Here is a 13,943-nt window from a genome sequence, read left to right as displayed (position 1 = left end):
GGCCTCTCTTCTTTCCTTGCTTGAGGGGTGCATTTTTAGGGAGGGGAGAAGGGATGTTCGTGTTTGGAGTCCTAATCCTAGTAAATCCTTGTTTAGTCTTTTGTTAGATCCTTCTCCCTACTCTGAGTCGGTCTTTGATGTGGTCTGGAGGGCTAAGGTTCCAAAGAAAGTTAGGTTCTTTATCTGGTAAGTCTAGCTTGGGCGCGTTGACACTGTGGATAGGCTTGTTAGGAAGAGGACGTTGCTTGTCAGCCCTTTTTGTTATATGCTTTGTTGGAAAGCGGAGGAAGATCTTGATCATCTTTTTTGGAACTGCCATTATGCGAGGGCAGTGTGGAGCTCTTTCTTGCTAGAGTTGGTTTTAGTTTTGCTAGATCTAGGAGTATTAGAGCGACGATCGAGGAGTTCCTCCTCCATCTATCCTTTGAAGATAAAGGGGGCTTTCGTTGGGTGGCCAGGGTGTGTGCTATTATTTGGGACATTTGGGGCAAGAGGAATGAGCGGGTCTTTAGGGGTAGGGAGAGGGAGCATAATGAGATCTGGTCTTTGGCTAGATTTCATATTTCCCTTTGGGCTTCGATTTCAAAGCTTTTTTGTTATTATTTCATAGGTAGCATTTTACTTAGTTGGTCCCCTTCTGCCAGTTGGGGTGCTTTGGTTGGCTGGTTTTTTTATATGCCTGTGTATTCTTTCATTTATTCTGAGACGGTTGTTTTATAAAAAGTTTGATTTATAATGCATTAATGCATGATTAATTTCTTAGGATATCAATAAAGGCAGCGATATGTGCTTACCAGTGCATGATTTTGGATGTCTGTTGAATTTTCTGATGTTTATTTTCGACCTCTCATGTTCAAACTAATGATATTTTTCAGTCGGCCATTACACGTTATTTACAACATATCTGTTTCAACATTTTAGTCTTTTTGTCTTTTACTATAATTTTGCAATTTATTAGTTTATGGCTCCTATACTATGCATGCCTATATGGGATTGGGATTCTAATGAACACTGAAGTTATATAGAGTTATTTTTTTTATAGCCATATCTTAGTTTACAATGTCCTTTACCTCTCCTCTCTTCAGGACAGAAAATCTTCAGTAAAAATTGTTTAACCAATTTTTATGTGTGATCATTATTTTAGGTGGAAGGTATATTGGTACGAGCTGTAGACGGATTGGAAGCCCTTCAAGAGGAACGTAGGGTTTGTAATCGTGCTTTATTCCTTTGATTGTCAATTTGTCATATGTATGGGTGTCTTTATATTTATGTTGCATCTTCTGGGTACTGTAGAAGGTGGATCCTCAGACTGCTGAAGCAATAGACCATTTTCTTCTGAAACTGAAAGCTTGTGCTAAGGGAGATTCATCTTTCTCCTTCATCTTGGATGATCCAGCTGGAAACAGCTTCATCGAGAACCCGTAAGTGATGGACTTGAGCTATAATTTCCGATTTTAAGGTCAAGCGTTTTGAGCTATGACTTTCATTCTTCCACTGCTATTTTTAGTTTTTTGCATTACACATTATACTTTTAGTTTGTTTCACCTTATAAGTTGTAAGAAAGCAATTGAATCAGATTTCATCAACTTAGTTACTGAAGCTATATAATAGAAAATTAATATATTATAAGTTTATCATAGTTTTATGTGTTGTATAAGTCAATAATTCCTTATTGTAATCATTTAACAGTTAATCAAACAAAAGTTGCTATCAAAGCCTCAAATGTAAATTAGTCAAGGATTTAATATCTGCATTGCATCTGACTACAAATTTGTTAACTTGCTACTTTGATTCAAAAGGCTCACATTTCTATGTGACAAGTTCTGCTGGAAATCAGAGTAGGTATCTTCTTTGAAAGAAAATACATTCTTAGTTTATCTCTATAACGTAGCTACAAAAGGTTTTTTCACATCATTTAGATATCTATGACTAACTGATGTTTTTCAATATCATCATCAGTTCAACTTCAAATGTACCCTATTCTTAATCCTTCAAAAAAGGCTGTATGCCCTACTCCTGACTTCCTAACTACATTATTTAAAAGTGGTCTAATGCTACTAGTGGGTACTAAAAATATCATTTCATTTTTTTTTAATATATACATAAAGATTTGTCCATAATTTTCAACACTTGGTAACAACAGCAGCTTAACCAATCTTAATAATAAACCAACTAAATGACAATGTTCTAATGTTCAGAGATATAGTTATTTAAACCAACTAGCATTTCTTTTCAATTTGAAAATTAGACAAAGGGTCAATAATAGTTGTTGCATATTCCTTCTTTTTAATATATTCTAAACTTTATTTCAAAGAATTTCAGCATGCGTATCTTATGGATCTGAGGTTGATTACTTTTAGATTTGCACCATCCAAAGATCCATCATTAAGTATCAAGTTTTATGAGCGGACTCCAGAACAACAAGCATCGTTGGGATATTATGTTGAACCATCACAACCAGCAGAAGCTCAGGGTGGAGCATCAACAGGTGGAGTTGATGCTTCTAATCAAGTTAGAGGACAGGCACATGGATCTGTAGGAGCACAGGCTGGCCATCGGGCAATAGCTCAAAGTAACAGTGCAGAGATTGCTGAGGCCTTGTTTCGTTACACTGCACCAGAAGAAGTAATGGAATTGTTTAAGTTTTTTGTTTTGAAGCTCTTTAGTAGCTTTTGAAGTTCTACACCCATGATAATACTTGATGTGTGATAGGTGATGACATTCCCATCAACATGTGGAGCTTGTGCAGTTAGGTGTGAGACTCGAATGTTCGTAACCAGTATCCTTATCATTCTTGAATTTTGATCAGTTGATGGAACTAAATTAACTCATTAATTCTTGGAACTCTAAATTAACTCATTAATTCTTGGAACTAAGGATGACAATCAAGTTTTTATGCATGAACTTTTTAATTTCATGATATTTACTATAATATGCTAACTGTTAGTAACTTTTTTGAATTTTGATGATTTCTCATGAATATGATCTTGAAACCTTTTATTATTATTATTATTATTATTATTACTACTACTACTACTATTATTATTATTATTTAGTTTGTTTGCAAATTTAAATTGTGCTTGTAAGAAATTTGAAGTCCTCCTAGCCTATTCATCCCGCAAAATATGAGATGAAGCAATGCTAACATTGTAATTTTGACAAGTATACAACAGAATCCTGGAGTTTCCAACTTCAACTCCAAGTTATTATCCTCTAATGCATTTGCTATAGGATCTCAATTGTACTGGGAAAGGCATGCTTGGGTACTATACTGTGGGATTTTGTTATTTTCTTTTCGAAGGAACATGTTTGAGAAGTCTGACATGGTTTTTTGTTAAAAAATATTTTTATTATTATTTTTTAAAAGAAAGAAACTACGCAAATATTGAGAAAAATGAAAGAATAGACAAGGAGATGCAATAAACTATCCCACAGAAAGAGGCTGCACTGGCTACAAGAATGGACTCCTATCCAAAAACAATTACACCTAGCTGAAAATTACAAAAGTCCGGTTAACGGAAGCCCATAAGGACACATCAATTTCACCTCCTCCTAAACATACTCCACGTACTTCTCTAACACTCTAAAAGTTTTACTATTCGGCCCAAGCCATACTCCCCACAAAATAACACAGAAGTAAGAATGCCACTCGACCTTCTGTTATCATGAAAGGGAGAACTCATCTGACCTGATAGATTGAGTAGTTTTCTGGTTTAGGCTAGATGTTATGATTCAATTGAGGGGCCAGACAAAGACAATCCATGCTCAAGTATAACTGTATAATTTAGAGCCTGAAATTGAACATGTATCTGATATATTGTTGAGCTTCACCAATGAAGACATCTAAAAAAGTTTTGCCACTGAACGTTAGTTTTTTTTTTTTTTTTTTTGCAATTACATTTGATTGAAGAATTGAGGCAGTAGCGTCCATTAATTGCGGTTTCTTAGTTCTTGCCTTATTCTTCACATATAGAATTGAAAGTATAGGATTTTTAATTGTTATTGCCATCCTTTTTTCTCTATTATTTTTTAAATGGTTGATCTACTATGAGTATCCAGCTTAACTATGGGAGAATCTTTTGGTTTCTTCCAACTTCTTGTGTAGCTTTTATTTGATTGAGAGGCTCCTACACAAAAACATTTAGACTTAACAAACCACAGAAATTCCATACTTCCAAGAAGTGATTGTCATGGCAACTACCTGTGATGCTTGTGGTTACCGTAGTTCTGAGGTATGTCTTGTCTTGCCAGTATTGTACCCTTTCACCTGCATGTCTTAGTTGTGATGATTATTATGATCTTGTTATGCAGCTGAAGCCTGGTGGGCGAATCCCTGAAAAAGGAAAGATAATTAGTCTATGTGTGAAGAATGTTAGAGATCTCAGTCGAGATGTAATAAAGGTTTGTTAACTGTTTGCGAAATGGTTTCTGGTTGGAATGCCTTCGCAGATTTCTGTATTATGCTTCTCAGTTTTGTAATTGGTATGGTTTATTTTTGGGGGCATTTCCTTGTTATGCTCTTTTTAGGAGTTCCATAGTTTGTAACTCTCCAAATATCAATATAAATTAAGTTCTTTGTTTTGTTTTTCAACATTTCATTGTATCAATGAAGTTGTGTTTCTTTAAAAGATAAGAAAAAAGAAAAGAAAACAAAAGGCAAGAGGTAACCAGTGCTTGTATCATGTAAGTTGGAACGTATAGTTTGACGACGTTATGTTTTTTACCAGTCAGATACTGCAAGTGTAAAAGTTCCAGATCTTGAGTTGGAGCTGACTAGTGGTACTCTTGGGGGAATTGTTACAACTGTTGAAGGCTTAATCACAAAGATAAGTGAAAGTGAGTATATTTAATGTGCTGTATTGTATATATTTGCGTGATTTCACATTTACTGCCTCCAAGTGTCAGTTATAGAATCTCAAATGACAACAAAGTGCCTTTGAATTTCTAATCGATCTCTAAGCCTTCATTTCTTTAACTTTCACTCTTATTGTTTTTGTTACTGTAACCTTTTGTATTTTGTACTTTTATTTTATTTTTATTGCGCAGTTCAAAAAAAAAAAAAAAAAAAACGAAAACCTTGCCTCTTATCTTTTTTTCCCCCCACTTTTTCCTGAAGTTTGGGAGGGGTATTTTGTGTCTGTGTGCTCCAAAATTCAAAAGCCATTGGAGTTAACTGAACTGTGGAAAAAATCAAGCATAGTAATTAAGGAAGGAAGAAAAAGTTCCAGGAAATAGAAATTTAATGAAGTAATTAGTTTGGAGGGGAAAGGGGTAGTAGATACCACCATTTAAGCTATGGAAAAGAGGCAAACAGAAAGAAGGAAATGGGTATAACTAGCCGAAGTCATTGATATTCATCAGGGACTAGGAAAGAAAAGTTGTAGGAGTTTTCAGAGTAAATAGAGCTTGGAGCATGCGCCTTGGGGAGCCTTTGAAGGAAGGTACCTTTTACTCAAAGAAGATGAAAATCTCATAGAAAAAGTTTATACTAGATAAACCAATGGTGATGTAAGAGGACTAAGGGTTAATTGGGTAATTAGGTAATATTCTAGGTTAATTCCTTTTTTATTCCCAATTGTAATAGAACTCTATAAATAGGATTCTTCTCCTCTTGTATCAAGCACATTATTCATTCTAATAAAAGATCCACAATCTTGGTTTGAGGAGGATTTCTCCATGAGGTTATTTAGGCTACATCAGTTATACAATGAACAATTAAAGAACTAGGGATCAGTAGATGCACCTGGACATCTCAACTAGGTTGGCACCTCCTTAGCGTCCTCATCCTAGCCAAAAAATAGAGAAGTGAAATGACATAGAGCTATCATTAACAAAACATAATACCTTTACATCAGCAACTTATCATTAACAAAAGATTAAAAAACGAATCTAAACCGGCAAAAAACAGGGCCCTTGTCCAACTCTCCTTAGATGGACTCAAAATGACTAAACAATAAAAGCATGCTTGTTGAGATGAATGTCCTGTGTGAAAGTAATCCTGATATCCTTTGACCACGGAGCACCATGATGAAGCATTTAAATGAGTATACTCAAATCAATCGGACCATACTGAAGCCGTATTGTGGAAAACACATCGATTTCTTTCAAACCATATTTCTACTAATAAGGCCTTGACTGCATTGCACCATAAAATTAATGAGGTTTTCTTTAAATTTGGTCAAGAGAGAATTTGCAGCATGTTACCACTACTGCCATAAAAAAATCATCTGAAATTAAAAAATTTCAGCTGGCTACACCAACAATTCACTCACTGCATAAGGACACTCGAGCACTCGAAAAAAAGGTGCCGAAGGTCTTCTTGATGCATACAACAGAGGTGGCACATATGTGGAAATAGGCAATGGGAGGGAAGCTTTTTTTTGCCGTGAAGAGGCATATTAAAAAATGGAAACAGGCCTCTTCATTAAAATAATGAAATGACTTGTTTTGGTTTAAAAAAGAAAAACAAATATTCGTTGCAGGAATAGCCATGATGCATAATCCACACTCTTGAAACTTGAAGCTAGAGCGACCATATGAGGCATTAGATTGAAAGGAGCAATGTTCGAACTTCGAAGGTGGTGGAGGGTTAAAATCAATAGGTTCAGATAATGTAGATTGTGTTGGAGAAACAAGGGGGTTTGGTAGGGGGCAGGATAAAATATTGTCAGTGTCCACATCTGAAGGTAATAGAATGATGGAAGTAAAGTGTGTAGTACCAGGGATAAATGTGGTTGGTTTATGGTTAATGGCGATTTTTTGGGGATGGAGGATGGGGTTGGGATATCAGATTGGGGAGAGAAATATATGGATTTGAGGTGGAGGGTTCCTAGTCTTTGCCAATTAGAGGAATTTTAGATCAATAACGTCATCTTCAAATGTTACAAGTACTAATACAAAAAAACATATATCGACACACACACACATACACACACAAACAAACAAAAACGTAGTGTCTGCACCCATAAATAGATTTACAGCCTACCCTTGCCTTGTAAATGACAGGAAAACCACTTAGAAACGTGTTTTTATAGTTTCTGGAAGCCGCTTTTAACTTAATATTTTTTTATCCAGTAGAAAGTTCTCAGTCAAGAGTAAATGATTGAAAGACGAACTAACTTTATATTTATACTTGGAGCCTTTTAAATCAAATATGGACTTACAACTGGATCTTCATCATGCAGGTCTTGAGAGAGTACACGGTTTTACTTTTGGAGACAGTCTTGATGAAAATAAAAGAAACAAGTGGTTGGACTTCAAAACAAGACTAACCAAGGTACATGATCATGATTTTTGTCCAATCTTGTGGATGAAGTCGGTGTATGTAGCACACAGTTTTTATTTTATTTTGAATGCCATCTCTTCTTACCTCAGAGAGGAGACATTTGTTTGATTTGGTTAGAAATAAGAGTATTATCACTGTGCCAATTTTTTCACAATATTTATATTGAACTGAATATCAATTTTCAGATTGATTTAGCACTGGAAGTCTTAGACAAAAAAGTTGTGGGTAATAATTTTTTAAGATTTTACTTAAATAAAAGAAATTTTGAAAAAAAAAACATAATAGACAATGTTTTATAAAACTCTAGGTTCACTAAATTACTAGTCTTTGGGGTAAAAAAAAGTTCATATATTTTAGGAGCACTATATATAAAAATACTGTATGAAGAAGAAAATAGTTGAAGAGGGAAAGCCTAGGAATCACCGACACTTCTGCTGAAACTCTAATTTCTTTGCTGTAATTTCTCTTTATTTAGGAAGAATTTCTAATACAATCAGGAAGAATTGAGAACTCAATTCTTTTCTCTCACTATTGCCCTTCTATCTTTCAAGAAGTTACAATAACCACTCTAACAGAATTTGCATGCCTTTCCCGCCTAAACAGAAAACTATTTATACTAACCCTTTTACCGACTTACTTATTTCACACGTGTATAATGTGTGATACAATATATTTTTTTCTCCTACCCTAAACATACTTAATAGGGGGTCTAACGTTACTCCCCCCTTCCAAATTCACTTTGTCCTCAAGGTGAAGAGCTAGGTATGAACAATGCATTTCCTCATAGGACTCCCAAGTAGCTTCATGCTGTGGTAATCCTTCGTATCTGATCAATACTTCCCACTGCCCAGCCACAGTCTTTCGATAGGCAATAGCTTCTTCAGGAACAGATTTCCACTCATAATTCTCATTAACATACTGAATAGTAGGCTGTAAATTCTTGTGCTGACCAACTAATTTCCTCAGTTGCGACACATGGAACAGAGGATGAATTGTAGTGTTGGCTGGTAGCTCAAGTCTGTAAGCCACATATCCTACTTTCTCCAAGACTTTATAAGGATCGAAAAATCTGGGGGAAAGTTTCTCATTACGTTTTCTTCCCAAGGTGACTTGCCTATAAGGACGAATCCTCAAGAACACATAATCGCCCACTCAATATTCTACATCTCTCCTCTTACGATCGACATATATTTTCATATGCTCTTGTGCTAATTGTAAATGATCACACAAAGTACTCAAAATATTATCCCTTTCCTTTAGCATCTCCTCCACTGTTGAGTTCTTAGATTGTGCTCTTCCATAGGACAATAGAGCTGGGGTTGCCTTCCATAAACGACCTGAAAAGGAGACATCCCAAGGCCCCTTTGGAATGTAGTGTTATACCAGTATTCTGTCCAAGGAAGCCATTTCACCCACTCTTTTGGTTTTTCACTACAAAAACACCGTAGGTAAGTTTCAACTCCCTTGTTCACAACCTCTGTTTGTCCATCAGATTGAGGATGGTAAACAGTGCTTTTATTTAGTTTAGTGCCAGATAATCGAAAAAGCTCCGTCCAGAAAAGACTAAGAAAAATTTTATCCCTATCCGACACAATTGACAAGGGAAAACCGTGCAGCCTCACAACTTCCTTCACAAAAATTTCCGCCACCAGATTAACTGTAAAAGGGTGTTTGAGAGGGAGGAAATGACCGTACTTACTCAACCAATCCACCACCACCAAAATAACTTCAAAACCACCAACTTTTGGGAGACCTTCCACAAAATCCATGGAAATGTCACTCCATATGGCTTGAGGAATTTCCAACGGCACCAACAATCCGGCTGGGGACAAAGCTAACGTCTTATTCCTCTGGCAAATTAAACACTCTTCATAGTGTTTTTTAATACTTGCTTTCATTCCATCCCAATACAACTCATTGGATACCCTCTTGTAGGTTCTTAAAAACCCTGAATGTCTTCCCACAACAGAATTATGAAAGGTATCCAAAATAGCTGGAATTAAAGAAGAACTTTTAGTGATAACTAACCGCTCCTTGTACTTCAACATCTCATTCTGTAAGGAGTATTTACTTTTGGTCGGATTATCAAGCCGCTTCAATTCAACTATTATTTTCTGGAACTTTGGATCTTGATTAACTTCTTTCTTAATCACCTCCAAGTCCACTATTACCGGAATAGATAGACCGTACAGCTGTATTTCAGCCGGTTTTCTTGAGAGAGCATCTGCTGCTCTGTTTTCTGCTCCTGGTTTGTAGACTACTTCGAACGAATGCCCCAAAAGTTTTGCTATCCACTTTTGATATTGAGGTTGAATAACTCTCTGGTCCAGCAAAAATTTCAGCATCTTCTGATCAATTTTAAATTTGCCTACCAATAGATAGGGTCTCCATCGTTGAACAACCAACACAACAACCATTAATTCCCTCTCATACACTGGGCGGGCTCTATCTCTCAAAGCCAATGTATGGCTGCAATATGTGACCGGCCTCTTGCCTTGTATTAACATTGCACCAACACCATAGCCTCAGTTTCAATTTCAAATGGCTGATTAAAATCTGGTAGTGCTAACACCGGGAGAGACATCATAGCATTATTTAGCTGATCAAAGGCTGTGGCTGCGTCATCATTCCATTTATATCCTCCCTTCTTCAACAACTGAGTTAAAGGTGCAGCAATAGCTCCATAATTTCGCACAAAACGTCTATAATACCCAGTCAACCCCAAAAATCCCCTAACTTTTTTAATATTTGTGGGTTTTGGCCATTCAGCTATAGCTTTAATCTTTTCAAGATCAACTTCCACCCTTCTCTTGATATAACATCGCCTAGATACTCTATTTTATGCTTAGCAAAACTGCATTTCTTCTGATTTGCATATAACTCATGCTTCCTCGAAATTGACAATACCTTTCCCATGTGCATCACATGATCAGCCTCATTCTTACTATATATTAGTATATCATCAAAGAATACTAACACAAATTTTCTTAAGAATGACTTAAAAATTGTATTCATCAACGCTTGGAAAGTAGCCGGTGCATTAGTTAACCCGAAAGGCATAATTAAGAAATCATAGTGACCTTCATGAGTTCTAAAAGCAATTTTTTCGATATCCTCATCAGCCATTCTGATTTGATGATACCCGAACTGTAAATCAATTTTTGAGAACAAGGACGCATCACAGAGTTCATCAAATAATTATTCTACTACTGGAATTGGGAACTTGTCCAGAATAGTTGCACTATTCATCGCTCTATAATCAAACAAAAAAATGCCAACTACCATCCTTTTTCTTAACCAATAAAACAGGGCTAGAAAAAGGACTAGTGCTGGGTTTTATTACTCCCGACTCAAGCATTTCTTTCACCAATTTTTCCATCTCTTCTTTTTGGTGAAATCCATAACGATAAGGCCGCACATTGATGGGATTGGTTCCCTCCTTCAAATGTATCTGATGCTCTATTTTTCTTCTTGGGGCAGTTTTTCTGGCCATTTAAATACATCCTCATACTGTTTTATAATTGTACTAACTGGACTGCTTTTCACAGCCTCCACGTTCCTCATACAATAACCATTGCTCTTTAGAACTCCGACTTCTATTGCTCGGCATTCAATGAGAAACCCTGCACCCTTCTCTCCCCATCTTTTGATCATGTTTTTAAGACTTATCCTTGCTTTAGTTAAACTAGGATCTCCCTTGATATTTATTAATTATCCTTCGGAAGAAAGGGTCAGTGACAAATTTTTCCAGTCCATTATAGTTACTCCTAAGGAGTAAAGCCATTGCATACCCAAAATAACATCAACACCGTCGAGTTCCAACGGTAAAAAATCTTCTCTAACATTCCAGTTCTTCAGTTGGACTTCTAGTTTTTTCACAATTTCCTTTTCCTTGTACAGCAGCTCCTGAACCCATAGTTACACTATAGTGTGACGTTTCTTTTACAGGTATGAGAAGCTTCTTAACTAGTTTTCTGAGACGAAGTTATAAGTTGCTCCGCAATCAATTAAAATAATCACATCCTCGTCAAGAAGCTTGCCTCTCACCTTCATCGTACCAGGGTCATTTAATCCTACTACTGAGTTGATTGATAGTTCAACATAGCAGTAATATCCTCCTTGACCTCTAATCAGTTCAAATCCTTTTTCTCCTCCTTCTCTTCTTTTTGACAATTTCGAACACTTCTTTGTCATTTACCACCACGAGCATCCTTAATTCACGATGCTTCTTCATTTTACATTTATGATCTGCAAAATACTTCTCATTGCATCGGAAACACAGACCTTTTTCCTTCCTAGCTTGAAACTCTGCGTCTGGGAGACACTTATATGCCCCTTCCCTTTGATTCTCATTGGAATTGGAACTCCTCAAAGTGATGGTTCTAATAGGAAACGTGGTATTTCCTTTATTATCCCCCGTCGTATAATCGGAAACATTCTTGCTATTTCCAGTAGTTTGAACGGAATTTTTCCCACCAGAAAATCTGTTTAAATTGGCCTCATTTCTAAGGATTTCTCTGTTTTCTACCAACTGCGATACCTCTATTATCTCAGCCCGCCCTTTCGGCCTACAGAATGCGACTTCCGCTCTAATGCATGGTAACAGGCCATTCATGAAAGTGTCTTCTACTACTCTTTCTTGCAAATCAGATAGTGGTGCTATCAGTTTATCTAATAAATTCCTATATTCTTCTACCGTGGATTCTTGTTTAATTCTTAAAAATTGTCCATAGATCGTTCCATCTTTGCTTGATCTAAATCGTACTGACAACCTCTCTTTCAAATTCGCCCAGCTAGTAAATTTATCTCTCTCTTCTTGTGATCTATACCAGTTTAACGCAGGACCATTGAAACTGACAGTAGATACTAGCATTTTCTCAGACTCGGTCAACTTATGTATTTGAAAATACCTTTTGGTGCGAAATAACCAGGAATCCGGATCTTCACCAGTAAACACCGACATCTTGACCTTTTTAAACTTATTCCGATTGTTGTAGCTTTCGTTGGCATCGTTCTTCCTTTCGTTTCGGTCGTTCTCGAAATTTCGGTCCGAATCTGTAAATTTACTCGATGTTGCTTCGTTTTCTTTTCCTTTAGCTTTCTCATAATCACGTGCAGCTGATTTCATTATTCGTTCACTCATCGCTGACCGTTCTCTCGCACTCGTCTCCATCATCGTAAAAAGCAATTGCTGCTGTTTCTCAGAGTGAAGTTGCATCAGATCGATGCTCTTTGCGATTTCGCTCAAGCTTAATTCTATCACCAGCATCTTACTCATTTCTTTCTTCATTCCAGCAATCTTCTGGTCGATAAGTTCCAGTCGCTCCTCAACGCGAGTTTGAACCATTTCGTTTCCGATACTTTGGATTGTAGCTCTGATACCAAAATTGATGAAACTCTAATTTCTTTGCTGTAATTTCTTTTTATTTAGGAAGAATTTCTAATACAATCCGGAAGAATTGAGAACTCAATTTTTTTCTCTCACTATTGCCCTTTTCAAGAAGTTACAATAACCACTCCAACAGAATTTGCTGCCTTTCCCGCCTAAACAGAAAACTATTTATACTAACTCTTTTACTGACTTACTTATTTCACACGTGTATCGATACAATTTATTTTTTTCTCCTCTTATAAACATACTTAATAAGGGGTCTAACAACTTCATATTTGATGGAAGGTCCATGTTTGACATGTGTCCTACATCAACACGCTTGGAAATGTGTCGGCACACAATTTTGTTATTTGTTTTGTTTTTCTAGTCATAATCGAACCAGAGATGCTTGAGCACACTAAAGACAACCTCCATATTCTATTCCCTTCTATTCTCTCTTTTCTTTCACCAGACAACCGCGATTGTATCACCAGACAATGGAGAGTCTGGCTGGCATTGGCGTTGGTGGACTAGTGGTCAAGGGAGGGAGATTGAATGAAATTGTGGAGAGTAGAATAAGGGAAGAGATATTTTTTGCTGAATATTGGGTCCTATTTCTTCTCTGAACAATTGATGCCAAAGCATTGTTTTCGCTATTGTGGGTTGAAAGATTTCTTCGAGTTATTTAGGGCAAAGGAAGATAGTTTAAAAAGCAGCTGGTTGCCTCTTCTTGGTGTTCTCTTTCTCCTTTTTATCTTAAGAATTGAGCATGCAAGATTTCATATTTGATTGAGCTCTCTTGAGAGAGCATTCAAGTTTTTCTTTGTATTTAGCTTTCTACTGATGCCTCGAATTTCAGTTGCTTTGGTTAGCTCTTTTTTTTGTTTGTGATCGTTTTAGGTTATCGTGTTTATGTTGTTTGGGTTTAACTTTTGTTCTTGTTTCAGTTTTAGCCTGGATTGTCCTTAGTCTTGTTTACTCTTATTATAATACTCTTATACTTGGAGCATTAGTCTCATTTATGTAGGGGAAGAGAGAGGAGAACAAAACTGAGGAGTTGGGGTGGGGGAAAGAAGAGTGGGTGGCTGAAACATGATGGGAGAATGAGAGGCTAGGTTTTATTTTATTATTTTATTATTTATTTTTAGAAAAAAGGTTGGGTGTTAGGCCTTCTAATGAGTTGTGGGGCTTTGTTTTTATTTAATTTTAATGGGTTGGGTTTTATGTACCATTATTTTTTTTCCCCATTTGAAGCAACTTAATAAACTGCGTTTTTGTAGTTACTTT

At 36.4% G+C, this 13,943-nt stretch overlaps 1 protein-coding gene across 4 annotated transcripts in view; it reads left to right on the top strand.

Annotated features, from left to right (window-relative positions):
* The window catches only part of LOC103498281 (uncharacterized), a 39,653-nt gene that overhangs the window by 16,967 nt on the left and 8,743 nt on the right, over nt 1-13,943 (top strand). For all 4 annotated transcript variants that reach the window (XR_007816286.1, XR_007816287.1, XR_007816285.1 and 1 more), the window contains exons 7-14: nt 1,145-1,204; nt 1,294-1,421; nt 2,361-2,625; nt 2,713-2,779; nt 4,162-4,232; nt 4,312-4,401; nt 4,728-4,836; nt 7,185-7,276. Coding sequence is in view for 1 of the 4 variants with exons in the window: in XM_008460836.3 (XP_008459058.1) it covers nt 1,145-1,204; nt 1,294-1,421; nt 2,361-2,625; nt 2,713-2,779; nt 4,162-4,232; nt 4,312-4,401; nt 4,728-4,836; nt 7,185-7,276 (882 nt within the window). In the remaining 3 variants the exon portion in view is untranslated. The remainder of the gene's footprint in view (nt 1-1,144; nt 1,205-1,293; nt 1,422-2,360; nt 2,626-2,712; nt 2,780-4,161; nt 4,233-4,311; nt 4,402-4,727; nt 4,837-7,184; nt 7,277-13,943) is intronic.

The sequence above is a fragment of the Cucumis melo genome, chromosome 12 (genome assembly GCF_025177605.1).
Source record: "Cucumis melo cultivar AY chromosome 12, USDA_Cmelo_AY_1.0, whole genome shotgun sequence".
NCBI lineage: Eukaryota > Viridiplantae > Streptophyta > Magnoliopsida > Cucurbitales > Cucurbitaceae > Cucumis > Cucumis melo.
Note: the sequence above shows the minus strand (reverse complement) of the source record. Positions and strands in the feature narration are given on the sequence as shown.